The 13039-nt window shown below is 44.5% G+C and overlaps 1 protein-coding gene across 1 annotated transcript in view; it reads left to right on the forward strand.

The window, feature by feature from the left end:
- Positions 1–1712: 1712 nt before the first annotated feature.
- Positions 1713–13039, forward strand: part of GABRR1 (gamma-aminobutyric acid type A receptor subunit rho1) — a 33243-nt gene continuing 21916 nt past the window's right edge. Inside the window, exon 1 of the mRNA XM_068985126.1 lies at positions 1713–1825. Within this exon, the coding sequence (XP_068841227.1) occupies positions 1722–1825 (104 nt within the window). The 5' untranslated portion in view covers positions 1713–1721. The remainder of the gene's footprint in view (positions 1826–13039) is intronic.

The following is a 13039-nucleotide window of genomic DNA, read 5'->3' on the forward strand; positions in this document are numbered from 1 at the left end:
TTTTGAGCATTACTTTACTAGCGTGTGAGATGAGTGCAATTGTGCGGTAGTTTGAGCATTCTTTGGCGTTGCCTTTCTTTGGGATTGGGTTGAAAACTGACCTTTTCCAGTCCTGTGGCCACTGCTGAGTTTTCCAAATTTGCTGGCATATTAACTGCAGCACTTTGACAGCAGCAGGATTTGAAATAGCTCAACTGGAATTCCACCACCTCCACTAGCTTTGTTCGTAATGAGGTGGGGAGGGATAAATTAAGAGTTTGGGATTAACAGATACACACTACTACATATAAAATAGATAATCAATAAGGACTTAGTGTATAGGATAGGGAACGCTACTCAATATTCTGTAATAATCTATATGGGAAAAGAATATGAAAAAGAATAGATATATGTATGTGTGTGTGTTCAGTTTTGTCTGACTATTTGCAACCCCATGGACTACAGCCTGTCAGGCTCCTCTGTCCATGGAATTTTCTAGCCAAGAATACTGGAGGGGGTTGCCGTTTCCTGATCCAGGGCATCTTCCTGACCCAGGGATGGAACTAGCATCTCTTGCACCTCCTGCATTGGCAGGCAGATTCTTTACCACTGTGCCACCTTGGAAGTCCAGATATTGTATGCTGCTGCTGCTGCTGCTAAGTTGCTTCAGTTGTGTCCTACGCTGTGCGACCCCATAGACGGCAGCCCACCAGGCTCCTCCATCCACGGGATTTGCCAGGCAGGGGTACTGGAGTGGGTTGCCATTGCCTTCTCCAATGCATGAAAGTGAAAGTGAAGACGCTCAGTCATGTCCGACTGTTAGCGACCCCATGGACTGCATCCTACCAGGCTCCTCCATCCATGGGATTTGCAAGGCAAGAGTACTGGAGTGGGGTGCCACTGCCTTCTCTCCACATATTGTATATGTATAACTAAATCACTTTGCTGTACACCTGAAACTAACACAACACTGTAGATCAGACAGACTCCAGTATAAAGAAAAAATACAGAAAAAGAAAGAATTTACTATCCTCCACATCAAAGCCAAACAGACAAAACAAAGACAATGAAAACCATATCCATAGAGGATGAGAAGATTCCTGGAGAGTCCATCAGACAAGGATTAGCCTCCTACTGAAGTGTTAGCCAAATAGACAACCCAGCCAGTTACAAAGCCCTGAGTTTCCACAGATTCAACCACAGAGACGAGTGGGGGTGGGGAGCTGTCCAAATCCAGCCCTCATCTGAAGCAAATAATAATGGCTAAAAGCTTAAAATAGATCCAGGGAGGAGCTCATTTTCAGGGCAAAAGAAGCAATTCAGCACCTCAGGCAGTTCTGGATTTGGAAATTGTTTTGGTTCCTCCTTACTTCCTTCTATTTGTTGGACCAGAAATTCATACAGACCTTTATGAACGAATTCACCAGGTCTGACGATGAACTTATTTAGACCAGCCAAAATAATTGTCAGCCAGGGACACAGGACTTCAACCTCCCTGCAGAAAATCCCTGACATCTGACGTAGGAGGATTTATAGGTTTAGTGGAAATTGCTTTCTCCTGCTCTCCAGATTACAGACTGTGGGTTGATTTTTTTTCCCCGTGAATAAACATCTTTCTAATAATGAACAGACCAATAATGTCTTAAGAGAGAAAAAGAACATCCTTTTCCTTTTTTTTTTTTTTTTTGCTGTTTCTTCAGAGAACCGTTTGGATTTGGAAACCCACATTGGCCATACAGAATATGAAAGTTGGCGTTTTCTTTTTGTGGTGGGCGTGGGTTTTGCCTACTGAAAGCAGAGTGCACTGGCGAAAAAGAGACATACAGGAGATGTCGAAGAAAGGCAGGTGAGTGGACATTTCAGCACAGAGGATTTAGGGGGAGATGGTGTGTACAGCGAGCTTCTGGTTTAATCGTGGAATCGTTTCCAGTATGTGGTGTTTCCTGTGGATGCCCTTTGCCTTCTTGCTCCTTTACCCTGTGTTCTCCTGCTTTCCTCCCCTCTTTTTTTGTGACGTTAGAATTACGTTTTCTTTTTAAACGATGCTTAGATTTGATACAGTGCTATCATTACATATTCTTCAATCTATTAGGAACTGTCCTGGGTGAAAGATTCCGGGGGAAAATATGCAAGTTAAAAATAATAAGGGCAATTATTTGATGTTTGCATCCTAGGTTGGAGTGAATCTGGGAATTCTCAAATGACTGATGGGACCTCTAATTAGGGAGAATGATTCTGTGAGTTCTAATTATTTCTGCTAGATGTGTAGGTCCCTTTTACAATCTTTTAAAAGAGAACAAAACAGCTTTCTTCAAGCTATATGGCCCGGAGGATCGTTAGATTGTCCCCATTTGTAAACTGGGAGGGTACAGGGGTGGACCAGCCTGAGGACCAGCTGCTGATGGTTGCCAGCAAGGTACGTGCCACCCTGGCTGTGACAGCCCAGACAGAAACAGACCGATCCTTCAGCATCAGCTTCACCAAGGTGGGTCTGTGACAGCGCTGGTAGTGGAAGTGCATGTCTGCACACCTGCTTGCCTGATATGCATCAATAAAATAGGATATTTAGAGACCCTGCTCCCCACCCTCCAAACCAGCTCTCTCTTTACTGATGAAGAGATGGAGGCAGGAAGGGCATTCTTGATTCTTGGTTCTTTATCACCCTGAGTTCAAATTGAGCTTTAGCTTTCTTCATCTCTGAATGTAAGATGAACAGAGGTCATAAGTATCAATTAATATGGGACTTTCTTGGTGGTCCAGTGGTTAAACCTTCCTTCCTGTGCAGGGGGTGTAGGTTCAATCCCCAGTCAGAGCACTAAGATCCAACATGCCACAAGGTGTGGCCAAAAACTTTTTTTAAAAAAGCAAAATGGATGAATATGAAAGGAAATCCAGCTTCTTGGAGTCTGGGGCTAGTGGGAGGGCTGGGTGTCTGACTCCTGAGTGACCCACTCTGGGTTTGAGAGAACCCTTCACACCTGGGCTTCTGAACAGCCAGCTATGGCTCACAGCCCTTGTTTCAGGCAGTTTTAGCAACATATCAAAGTTAAGGAGCTGAAATATCCATTGGTCGTGGTGGGCCCAGGACACAGACAGGGACTGCTGTGCGCAAGACACATGTCCCATCACTGTCAGAGTCAGAGGCTGCTGGATAAACAGTGGAATTTGTGGAGCGGTGCCGCCATAGAGATGATCTGAACCAAATGTGCTCTCGAGGATTACAGGTGACAGCAACAAATCCTATTGGTGGTCACCAAAAACTTCTCAGCCTCTCTCCCAAGCCAGAGTTAGAGAGGTGACTTAGTAGGAATGCCAGTGTGTCACTAGTGGTAAAGAGTCTGCCAGCCGATGCAGGAGATGCAGAGACTCAGGGAGATGCGAAGACTCAGGGTGGATCCCTGGGTCAGGAAGATCCCCTGGAGAAGGAAATGGCAATCCACTCCTGTATTCTTGCCTGGAAAATCCCATGAACAGAGGAGTCTGGTGGGCTACAGTCCATAGGGTCACAAAGAGTGAGACATGACTGAGCGCGCGCGCGCACACACACACACATACACACACACACACAATGACAAAGCGAAATAAATTTTCTTTAAAAAATTACTTAAAGGAACTTTTATTTTTATTATGGAAGACATGTTATTTTAAAAACCATAGGAAAAAAATTTTTTTCAATGCACAAAAATCACCCATAATCCCTAAAACCTAGAAACAACCTTGTTAACTTTTTTGTGTATTTTCTTCTGTTTTTTTTATAAGCGTGTATTTGATATTAACTAGTCTGGGATTTTTCTATGCATATAGTTTTGTAACCTTATTGTATCTAATGTGATTTAATCTGCATATTTTCTTACTTGAAGTATATAGTGTTATCATTTGAATGAACACTATAAAGCACAATAACAATTATAACTGCTTAAGTATCTTCCTCTGCTTACAATATTTAATTGTTTTCTCTTTGTTATTATAAATATTCTGTCTGGATATCTTTGTATACAAGGTGTTTATGTGCATGATTATTTAATTAGGATAGACTCCTGGAAGTATATTAGACCAAATGGCATAAGAACATTTCAAGTTCCAGTAGAGTTGGCAGAATTGCTTTCCAAAATGGTGAACCCAGCCAGGTTTTTTGTTTTTATGTAGCCTAAATTTTTAAAGGGATCGCTTAATTTTAGCCAGACTCTGAACTCATAAACTGCTGGTAATTTGTAGCCAGGCTGCTTTTCACAGTTCATACTAATAACATAAGAAGCAAGGTGAACGCATGCACACGGTGAGGGTGAGGCTAGTGAGGTGCCAATGATGCAAAATTTAAAGAGACCCTTGGGAATGCCCTGGCGGTCCAATGGTTACTACTCCTTCCACTGCCAAGGGTGCGGGTTTGATCCCTGGTCAGGGAACTAAGATCCCAGAAGCTTTAGAGCATGACTGAAAAATAAATAGCTGACTGAATGAATGAATAGGGCCTTGCACGACCCAAGAGTAAGGGCCTTCTTACATTTTATGCCTCACTTGGGGCTTACTCTAGTCTCTGCCCTGGCAAATAATTTCTGTGTTTTTCTCAGCATCTTCTTGGGAGATATATCCAGATGGGATCCACCTTCATGAAACGTGCTGGATAAAGATCAGAGTGCCAGAGCAGTGAGCAGTGTTTCTAGAATGTATCAATACTTATGGTTTCTCCCTCCCCCTTGGAAGGATGAAAATCTAGCCTGTCTACACTTCAGGCCCCTGGACAAATTTCTGCTCAAGCTCTGGAAGTACAAATGGACCCCATCAGAAGCAAAGGACCATTAGCATTCTTGTCTGTAATGCTATAGAACTCAAATTTAAACTGCAGGAAAGTGAGGATCTAAGAGTTTCAGCTGATCTCCATTTTGGGGAGATGACACTGGTGGCAGGGTGGCAGGAAGATGCAGAAGGAGTTGCAAGGCGGACAGAAAAAGTCATCCAGAGTCCCTGCTTCAGACCGGATGAGAGACGGTGAGAGCCGGAGCTAGGACGGTATTAGTGGGATGAAATGAACAGGGATGGTGGAAGATGGATGAGAAGTTTAAGGAGGCAGAGTTGTCAGGATTAGACTGGGTGGGAGTCTAGCAGGTATCTGGAAGGTGTAACTGGGTAGAGGGGAGTGCCTGGGAAGGGAGAGCAGGAGGAGAAGCAGGGTTGGGGGCAAAGAGCATGAGATCAGTATGAGCACGTGGACCCAGGTGTGCTTACAAGCTACTAGAAGATGATTGTCCAGTTGACAGGAAGGCCTCCAGGTCTGTGGCTCAAAAGAGAATTAGGGTCTGGAGGTGAAGCTGTAAAGAGAATTCCTCGGTGGTGATGGATGAAGTGACCCAAAGATAGCATGAGAAAAGAGCAGGACAAAGAGAGAGCTGTGATGAGCAACATTTAAGGCAAGGATGAAGAGGACTCCGTGGGGACCTCCCTGGTGGTCCAGTGGTTAGGAATTCGCCTTGCAATGCAGGGGACACGGGTTCAATCTCTGGTCGAGGAACTAAGATCCCACTTGCTGCAGGGCAACTGAGCTCGCTCACCACAAGGAAAGATCCCACATGACGCAACTAGAGGGTTTAGGGAAGGAAGCTGGAAATGCGTGATCGGAGAAATGGGCGTAACACTGGAATGGAGAGGTGTCAAAGAGGCTGAGGGAGCACCTACGGGACAGTCATCAGACGCATGTCACAGAGTAGACAGCGCCCCGGGCAGTGGGTGCCTCATCACTGACCAAGTCAGGTACACACTCTCCTCTCAAGAGGCTTACGGATCAGAGGGGCGTTCAGGTGAGGTGTGAAAGGTTTCCAGAAGGAGGGAGCAACCCATGGTGGATTGCAAAACCTGGTGGGTCAGATCCCACCGGGGTCAAAATCAGGTAGAGGGCCAAGACGCAAGCTCCACTTACGGGATGGAGAGCCGTTAACAGCGGGAGGAGACGGGGGGTGGTGTGTTGAGGGCAGGAGAAAATGCAGTGAATGTGGTTCACTTTTACAAGAAGCCTGGCTGTCAACCGGACCACTGAGACTAGAAGAAAGTGAGAGGGATAGACAGCGATGGGAGCTTGCAGCGGATTCAAGTGATGGAGGGCGGAGGCCAGGAGGGAGGAGGTTGTTGGCTGTTAGAACCTGTCCTGACAAAGCGCAAACCTCTGGGTTATGGGCGGGGTCTCTCTGATCGCCCTATACCTCTTTTATTAGATTTTTATTTAAAAATATTTTTTCGTAATTTGGCTGTGCTGGGTCTTAGTTGAGGCATTCAGGACCTAGTTCCCTGATCAGGAATTGAACCTGGGTCCCCTGCATTGGGAGTGTGGAGTCTTAACTACTGGACCACCAGGGAAATCCTGTGATTTCTTCGTTTAAGTTAGCAGTGTTCTCCCTTCATTCTCCAGAGAGCTCGCTAGAGCTTTGAGTCTTCACTTTGTGCTTCTCACTCTTGTCTGGTTACAAAGCGCCACTCATCCTGATGGTTTCCTGAGCCTCCGCTGGGCTGCTCCAGGGCTCACCACACCCATCTCTTCCCTCTTCCTCTGGCTCACTTATTTTTCCTCCTCCAAGTGTTAGCACAGATGTCACCTTTCCTCGAGGACCTTCCTTGGCCCTCCCCCATCCCTGCATCTCAAGGCTCAGCTGGCTTTTTTCTGAGCTTCCGCGGCCCCCATCTATCCTATCTCGGACAACTGATCATTCAGCATTATCAGCCTATGAGCTCCCTGAGAGCTGTCTGCCCAGGCTGCCATAACAAAACGCCGCAGGTTGGGTGCCTTAAACAACAGACATTCATTTTCTCAGGTCCTGGAGGCTAGAAGGCCATGATCAAGATGGTGGCAACTTTGGTTTCTGGGAAGGAATCTCTTCTGGGCTTGTAGCTGCCGCCTTTTTGCTGTGTCCTTACAGGGTCTTTCGTCTGGGCTCACCAATGGGGAGACGGAATGTGATGGGGAGGCTCTTTGGTGTCTCTTCCTCTTCTTAAGTGGGCACCAGTCTCATTTAACCTTAAATACCTCCCTAAAGGCCCTGCCTCCAAATACAGTCACATGGAGCAGGGCACAGTTAGGAGACTATATGAATGGGCAAGGCACAGTTTAGTTATAATAAGGGCTCAGCTAACACCTTTATTCTTGTCTCCCCAAGTTCAAGTACAATATCTGATAAATAGCAGATATTCAAGAAATGTTGCGCATGAATAAATGAGAGATTCTTAACCCTTCCTTTTCTTGTACTTCACTCACTCATTCATTCATTCAACAAATTGGTATTGATGACACTCTGCTCCAGGCACTGGAAGAAGCGGTGAGCAAATTGGACCTCACCCCTTCCTCTGCAGAATTTCAAAGGCCTTGGAAATGCCCTCCTTTCAAAGATGAGAAGAGAAAGGCCCAGGAAAGTTCAGAAGTCGTGCCAGGTCACACAGTGTACCCTCAGAGTTCTGCGTCGCCCGTTTCTCTACTTCCTGTCCCCAACTCTGCCCACTGTAAAAGGAGAACAAGAAGTTATACTCGTGGATGTAAAATTCAGGTTGAACCATATGAAAATGTTTTCATATGTCAAAACCAGAGCAATGTTCACATTAACATTTTTTAATCCTTATAGTGATCCTATAAGGTTAGGGTTATTCCCTCATTTTATAGGAAACTGAAACAGAAGGATCAAGAAAAGGGGATGTTCAAGGTTGAGATTTTACCAGAGAAGCAGGTGGACAAATATGCCCTTGCTGCGCCATCTTGTCCCCCTGGGAGGGCCACAGTGGGCCAAATCTGAGTGTTGAGGATCCATCAGGTTGGTGGGAACCTGGGTCCACTGTGGTGGCAAGAAGGCTGGATCAGAAGACTCTGAGACAGCACAAACACCCCACCCACCCCAGACACAGCCTTCCGGTTCTAGGCAACTCAGGTCTCCCATGGGTGTGCAGACTTTAGGCATCATAGAATATTCACTGTCTCTATTAGTAAGGGTTCTCCCAAGAAATAGAACCAATAGGATGTGTGTAACATGTATATATGATGTCTGTATGTATGTGGGGCTTCCCTGGTGGCTCAGTGATAGAGAATCTGCCTGCCAAAGCAACACATGCAGATTCAATCCCTGGGTCAGAAGATCCTCTGGAGAAGGAAACGGCAACCCACTCCAGTATTCTTGCCTGGGAAGTCCCATGGACAGAGGAGCCTGGTGGGCTATAGTCCATGTAGTCCCAGAGGAGTCAGACGCAACTTAGATACTAAACAACAACAATGTATGTGTGTATATCTATCTCTCTATCTATCTCTCTGTGGTATTACACACACACACACACACACACATATATAGTACAATATTTATTATAATATATATATACCTATATATGTGTATATACGGGGATTCCCTGGTGGCCCAGAAGGTAAAAAAATCTGCCTGCAATACAGGAGACCTGGATTCAATCCCTGGGTTGGGAGAATCCCCTGGAGGATGGCATGGCAACCCACTCCAGTATTCTTGCCTGGGAAGTCCCATGGACAGAGGAGCCTGGTGGGCTATAGTCCATGTAGTCCCAGAGGAGTCAGATGCAACTTAGATACTAAACAACAGCAATGTATGTGTATATATCTACCTCTCTATCTATCTCTCTGTGGTATTACACACACACACACACATATATAGTACAATATTTATTATAATATATATATACCTATATATGTGTATATACGGGGATTCCCTGGTGGCTCACAAGGTAAAAAATCCGCCTGCAATACAGGAGACCTGGATTCAATCCCTGGGTTGTGAAAATCCCCTGGAGGAGGGCACGGCAACCCACTCCAGTATTCTTGCCTAGAGAATCCCCATGAACAGAAAAGCCTGGCAGACTATAGTCCATGGAGTCACAAAGAGTTGGATGCAACTGAGGGACTAAGCACATATGTATACACACACACATACACACACACACACACGAGGTGAGCTGGGGTGGGAGGAGGATTTATTTAAAGAATTGGCTCATGTGATTGTGTGGGCAACCAAGTCTGAAATTTACATGGCAGTCAGGCAGGCAGGGGGAAATTCCAGCAGGAGCTGGTGTTACAGCTGAAGGTAGTCTGCAGACCAAATTCCCTCTTCCTCAGAGGACCTCAGTCTTTTTTCCTAAGGTCTTCAACTGATTGGATGGGACCTACCCACATTATGAAGGGTAATCTGCTTTATTTAAAGGCTACTGACTTAAATGTTAATCACATCTTAAGAACACCTTCATAGCAACTTCTAGGCTGGTATTCAAACCAAACACTGGTACCAGAGTCTAGCCAAGTTGACACCTAACTTACCTATCACACAGTCTTAGAGGCAGTGGTTTGAAAAAGAGATCATCAGTTACCCAAAAATCCATTTAGTGAGGAATCCAAAGAAAGTTATACTTGAGGGAAAATACACAATCCTTACTCATTATGTGGAAAAATGCACGGTCTCTCTAGCAGTTCAAGAAATGCTGTTCAAGAAAGTGTAAATAACATGATGGCAGAAATAAATAAAATAAAGAAAAATTAAATGCACACACACATACTCACACAACCCCCAGGCCAGTGAGTCTATGGGGAACACAAAACCATCTCTGTGGGGCTCTGACAGTAGACTGACCATATTTCCACATTGCCGTCTGCCAGTAGGACTAGAGCTATAATGTTGTTCAGTCGCTCAGTTGTGTCCAGCTCTTTCTGACCCTATGGACTTCAGCATGCCAGGCCTGAAGATGAAGTAATGAACAAAGTGAAGTATAACTTATTGAATACTCTGCTATTAGTTAAATGAGCCTTCTGGCAGAACGCTGCTCCTAACGGGCCCCCAGACCTGAGCTAACCTCTGGGAAATGTTTTGAGAAAACATCATCCTTAGACAAACTGACTGGGAACTACAGCAAGGAAATATCAAGAAGAAGGACCATGGGCCAGAATTTTTCATAATCTCCAAGAAGATAGAATAAAAATATATGTTCAAAAAACATATACCCTCCATTCAGTCCAAGAAGCTGTCTCAAATGTCATCTCGTATTATTATAACTTCAGTTCAGTTCAGTCTCTCAGTTGTGTCTGACTCTGAGACCCCATGAACTGCAGCACGCCAGGCCTCTCTGTCCATCACCAACTCCCAGAGTTCACTCGGATTCACGTCCATCGAGTCAGTGATGCCATCCAGCCATCTCATTCTCTGTCGTCCCCTTCTCCTCCTGCCCCCAGTCCCTCCCAGCATCAGAGTCTTTTCCAGTCAGTCAACTCCTCGCATCATGTGGCCAAAGTATTGGAGTTTCAGCTTCAACATCAGTCTTTTCAATGAACACCCAGGACTGATCTCCTTTAGGATGTACTGGTTGTATCTCCTTGCAGTCCAAGGGACTCTCAAGAGTCTTCTCCAACACTACAGTTCAAAAGCATCAATTCTTTGGCGCTCAGCTTTCTTTATAGTCCAACTCTCACATCCATACATGACCACTGGAAAAATCATAGCCTTAACTAGACGGACCTTTGTTGACAAAGCAATGTCTCTGCTTTTTAATATGCTGTCTAGGTTGGTCATAGCTTTCCTTCCAGAGAGTAAGCATCTTTTAATTTCATGGCTGCAATCACCATCTCCAGTGATTTTTGAGCCCAGAAAAGTAAAGTCAGCCACTGTTTCCCCGGACCAGATGCCATGATCTTTGTTTTCTGAATGTTGAGCTTTAAACCAACTTTTTCACTCTCCTCTTTCACTTTCATCAAGAGGCTCTTTAGTTCTTCTTCACTTTCTGCTGTAAGGGTGGTGTCATCTGCATATCTGAGGTGATTGATAATTCTTCCAACAATCTTGATTCCAGCTTGTGCTTCTTCCAGCCCAGCATTCCTCATGATGTCCTCTGCATAGAAGTTAAATAAGCAGGGTGACAACATACAGCCTTGACATACTCCTTTTCCTATTTGGAACCAGCTTGTTGTTCCATGTCCAGTTCTAACTGTTGCTTCCTGACCTGCATACAGGTTTCTCAAGAGGCATATCAGGTGGTCTGGTATTCCCATCTCTTTCAGACTTTTCCACAGTTTATTGTGATCCACACAAAGGCTTTGGCATAGTCAATAAAGCAGAAATAGATATTTTTCTGAAACTCTTTTGCTTTGTCGATGATCCAGTGGATATTGGCAATTTGATCTCTTGTTCCTTTGCCTTTTCTAAATCCAGTTGAACATCTGGAAGTTCACGGTTCACATATTGCTGAAGCCTGGCTTGGAGAATTTTGAGCATTACTTTACCAGTGTGTGAGATGAGTGCAATTGTGCGGTAGTTTGAGCATTCTTTGGCATTTCGTTTCTTTGGGATTGGAATGAAAACTGACCTTTTCCAGTCCTGTGGCCACTGCTGAGTTTTCCAAATTTGCCAGCATATTGAGTGCAGCACTTTCACGGCATCATCTTTCAGGATTTGAAATAGCTCAACTAGAATTCCATCACCTCCACTAGCTTTGTTTGTAGTGATGCTTTCTAAGGCCCACTTGAGTTCACATTCCAGGATGTCTGGCTCTAGGTGAGTGATCACACCATCATGATTATCTGGGCTGTGAAGATCTTTTTTGTACAGTTCTTCTGTGTATTCTTGCCACCTCTTCTTAATATCTTCTGCTTTTGTTAGGTCCCTGCCATTTCTGTCCTTTATTGAGCCCATTTTTGCATGAAATGTTCCCTTGGTGTCTTTAATTTTCTTGAAGAGACCTCTAGTCTTTCCCATTCTATTGTTTTTCTCTATTTCTTTGCATTGATTGCTAAGGAAGGCTTTCTTATCTCTCCTTGCTATTCTTTGGAACTCTGCATTCACATGGGTATATCTTTCCTTTTCTCCTTTGCTTTTTGCTTCCCTTCTTTTCACAGCTATTTGTAAGGCCTCCTCAGACAACCAAGTATCCAACTTGGAATATGTCAATTCCTTGTTCATAAGTTCCTAGGGAATCAATTAGTAAATGCACTCATTTTTTTCCTGACCAGGATTGAACCCACTTCACCTGCATTGGAAGCATGGAAATTAAACCACCGTACTGCCAGGGAAATCCCAATAAACGCCTTTGTTTAATCAGTGAGTGGGCACCAGTTTTGTGCAAGGTCCATGCTGGCTCTTCTGTGAGGGGAAAGGTAAGCTTGGACCTTCCACACTGAACCCAAATTGCAGGCAATGGGTGCCAGATCTCCCAGTGAGATACAGTGGCCAAACTTGCCTCCCATCCTTAGAGCCAGAGCCTCTGAGTGTGACTCCTGGCTCCTTCACTTTCACAAGTTATTAAAACTGTCTGTGTCTTAGCTTCCTCATGTATGAAATGGGCACAATGGCAAGGCCTACCTCACAGGGTTGTTATAAAGACTAACCCAGTTAATACATGTGATATAGTTAGCCTGGTAACTGGCAGAGAGTAAGTACTCAGGCAGTGTTAGTTATCCTTTTATTTGCTATGTGTTATACTTCATTTCAAGGTTAATACTCATACCTCAGCTGGTAAAATGATGCTGGTGACATTAAGAGTATTTTAAGATATATGTAACTTGAGTTAGAAGCAAGTTATAGTGTTTTTCCCTCTCTCAGGGTTTTAAGGATATACTCAGGATGGTACCGGTTATTTCTTAGTGGTTTTCATCCTTTCCTTTAGGCTTCAATCTATTTTCCAAAAAATGTTAACATAGGAATGTGAACAAAAAATAGTTATTGTAAAATATTAAATAGCAACAATTTTAAAAAGATTTTATGGGAGTTCCTTGGTGGTCCAGTGGTTAGGACTTAGTGCTTGCACTGCCATGGCTGGGATTCAACTCCTGGTCAGGAACTAAGATCCCACAAATTGCGTGGTGTGGCAAAGAAAGAATAAGATTTTATGTGTCCTAATTATCAGTTTTTTGCTAAGCTAGAATCTCAGCTTCATGATGGCAGAGGTAGTGACATCTCAGAATTTGGCAGCCCTTCCTTGGGTAGGTGCCCAGTTCTGTTTTAGACTGGCTCAAAGCCACAGTAGGGCTTCCCTGGTGGTTCAGTGGTAAAGAATTCACCTGCCAATTCAGGAGACTCAGGTTCGATCCCTGGGTGGG

This window comes from Capricornis sumatraensis, chromosome 13, assembly GCF_032405125.1.
Source record: "Capricornis sumatraensis isolate serow.1 chromosome 13, serow.2, whole genome shotgun sequence".
Classification (NCBI taxonomy): Eukaryota; Metazoa; Chordata; class Mammalia; order Artiodactyla; family Bovidae; genus Capricornis; species Capricornis sumatraensis.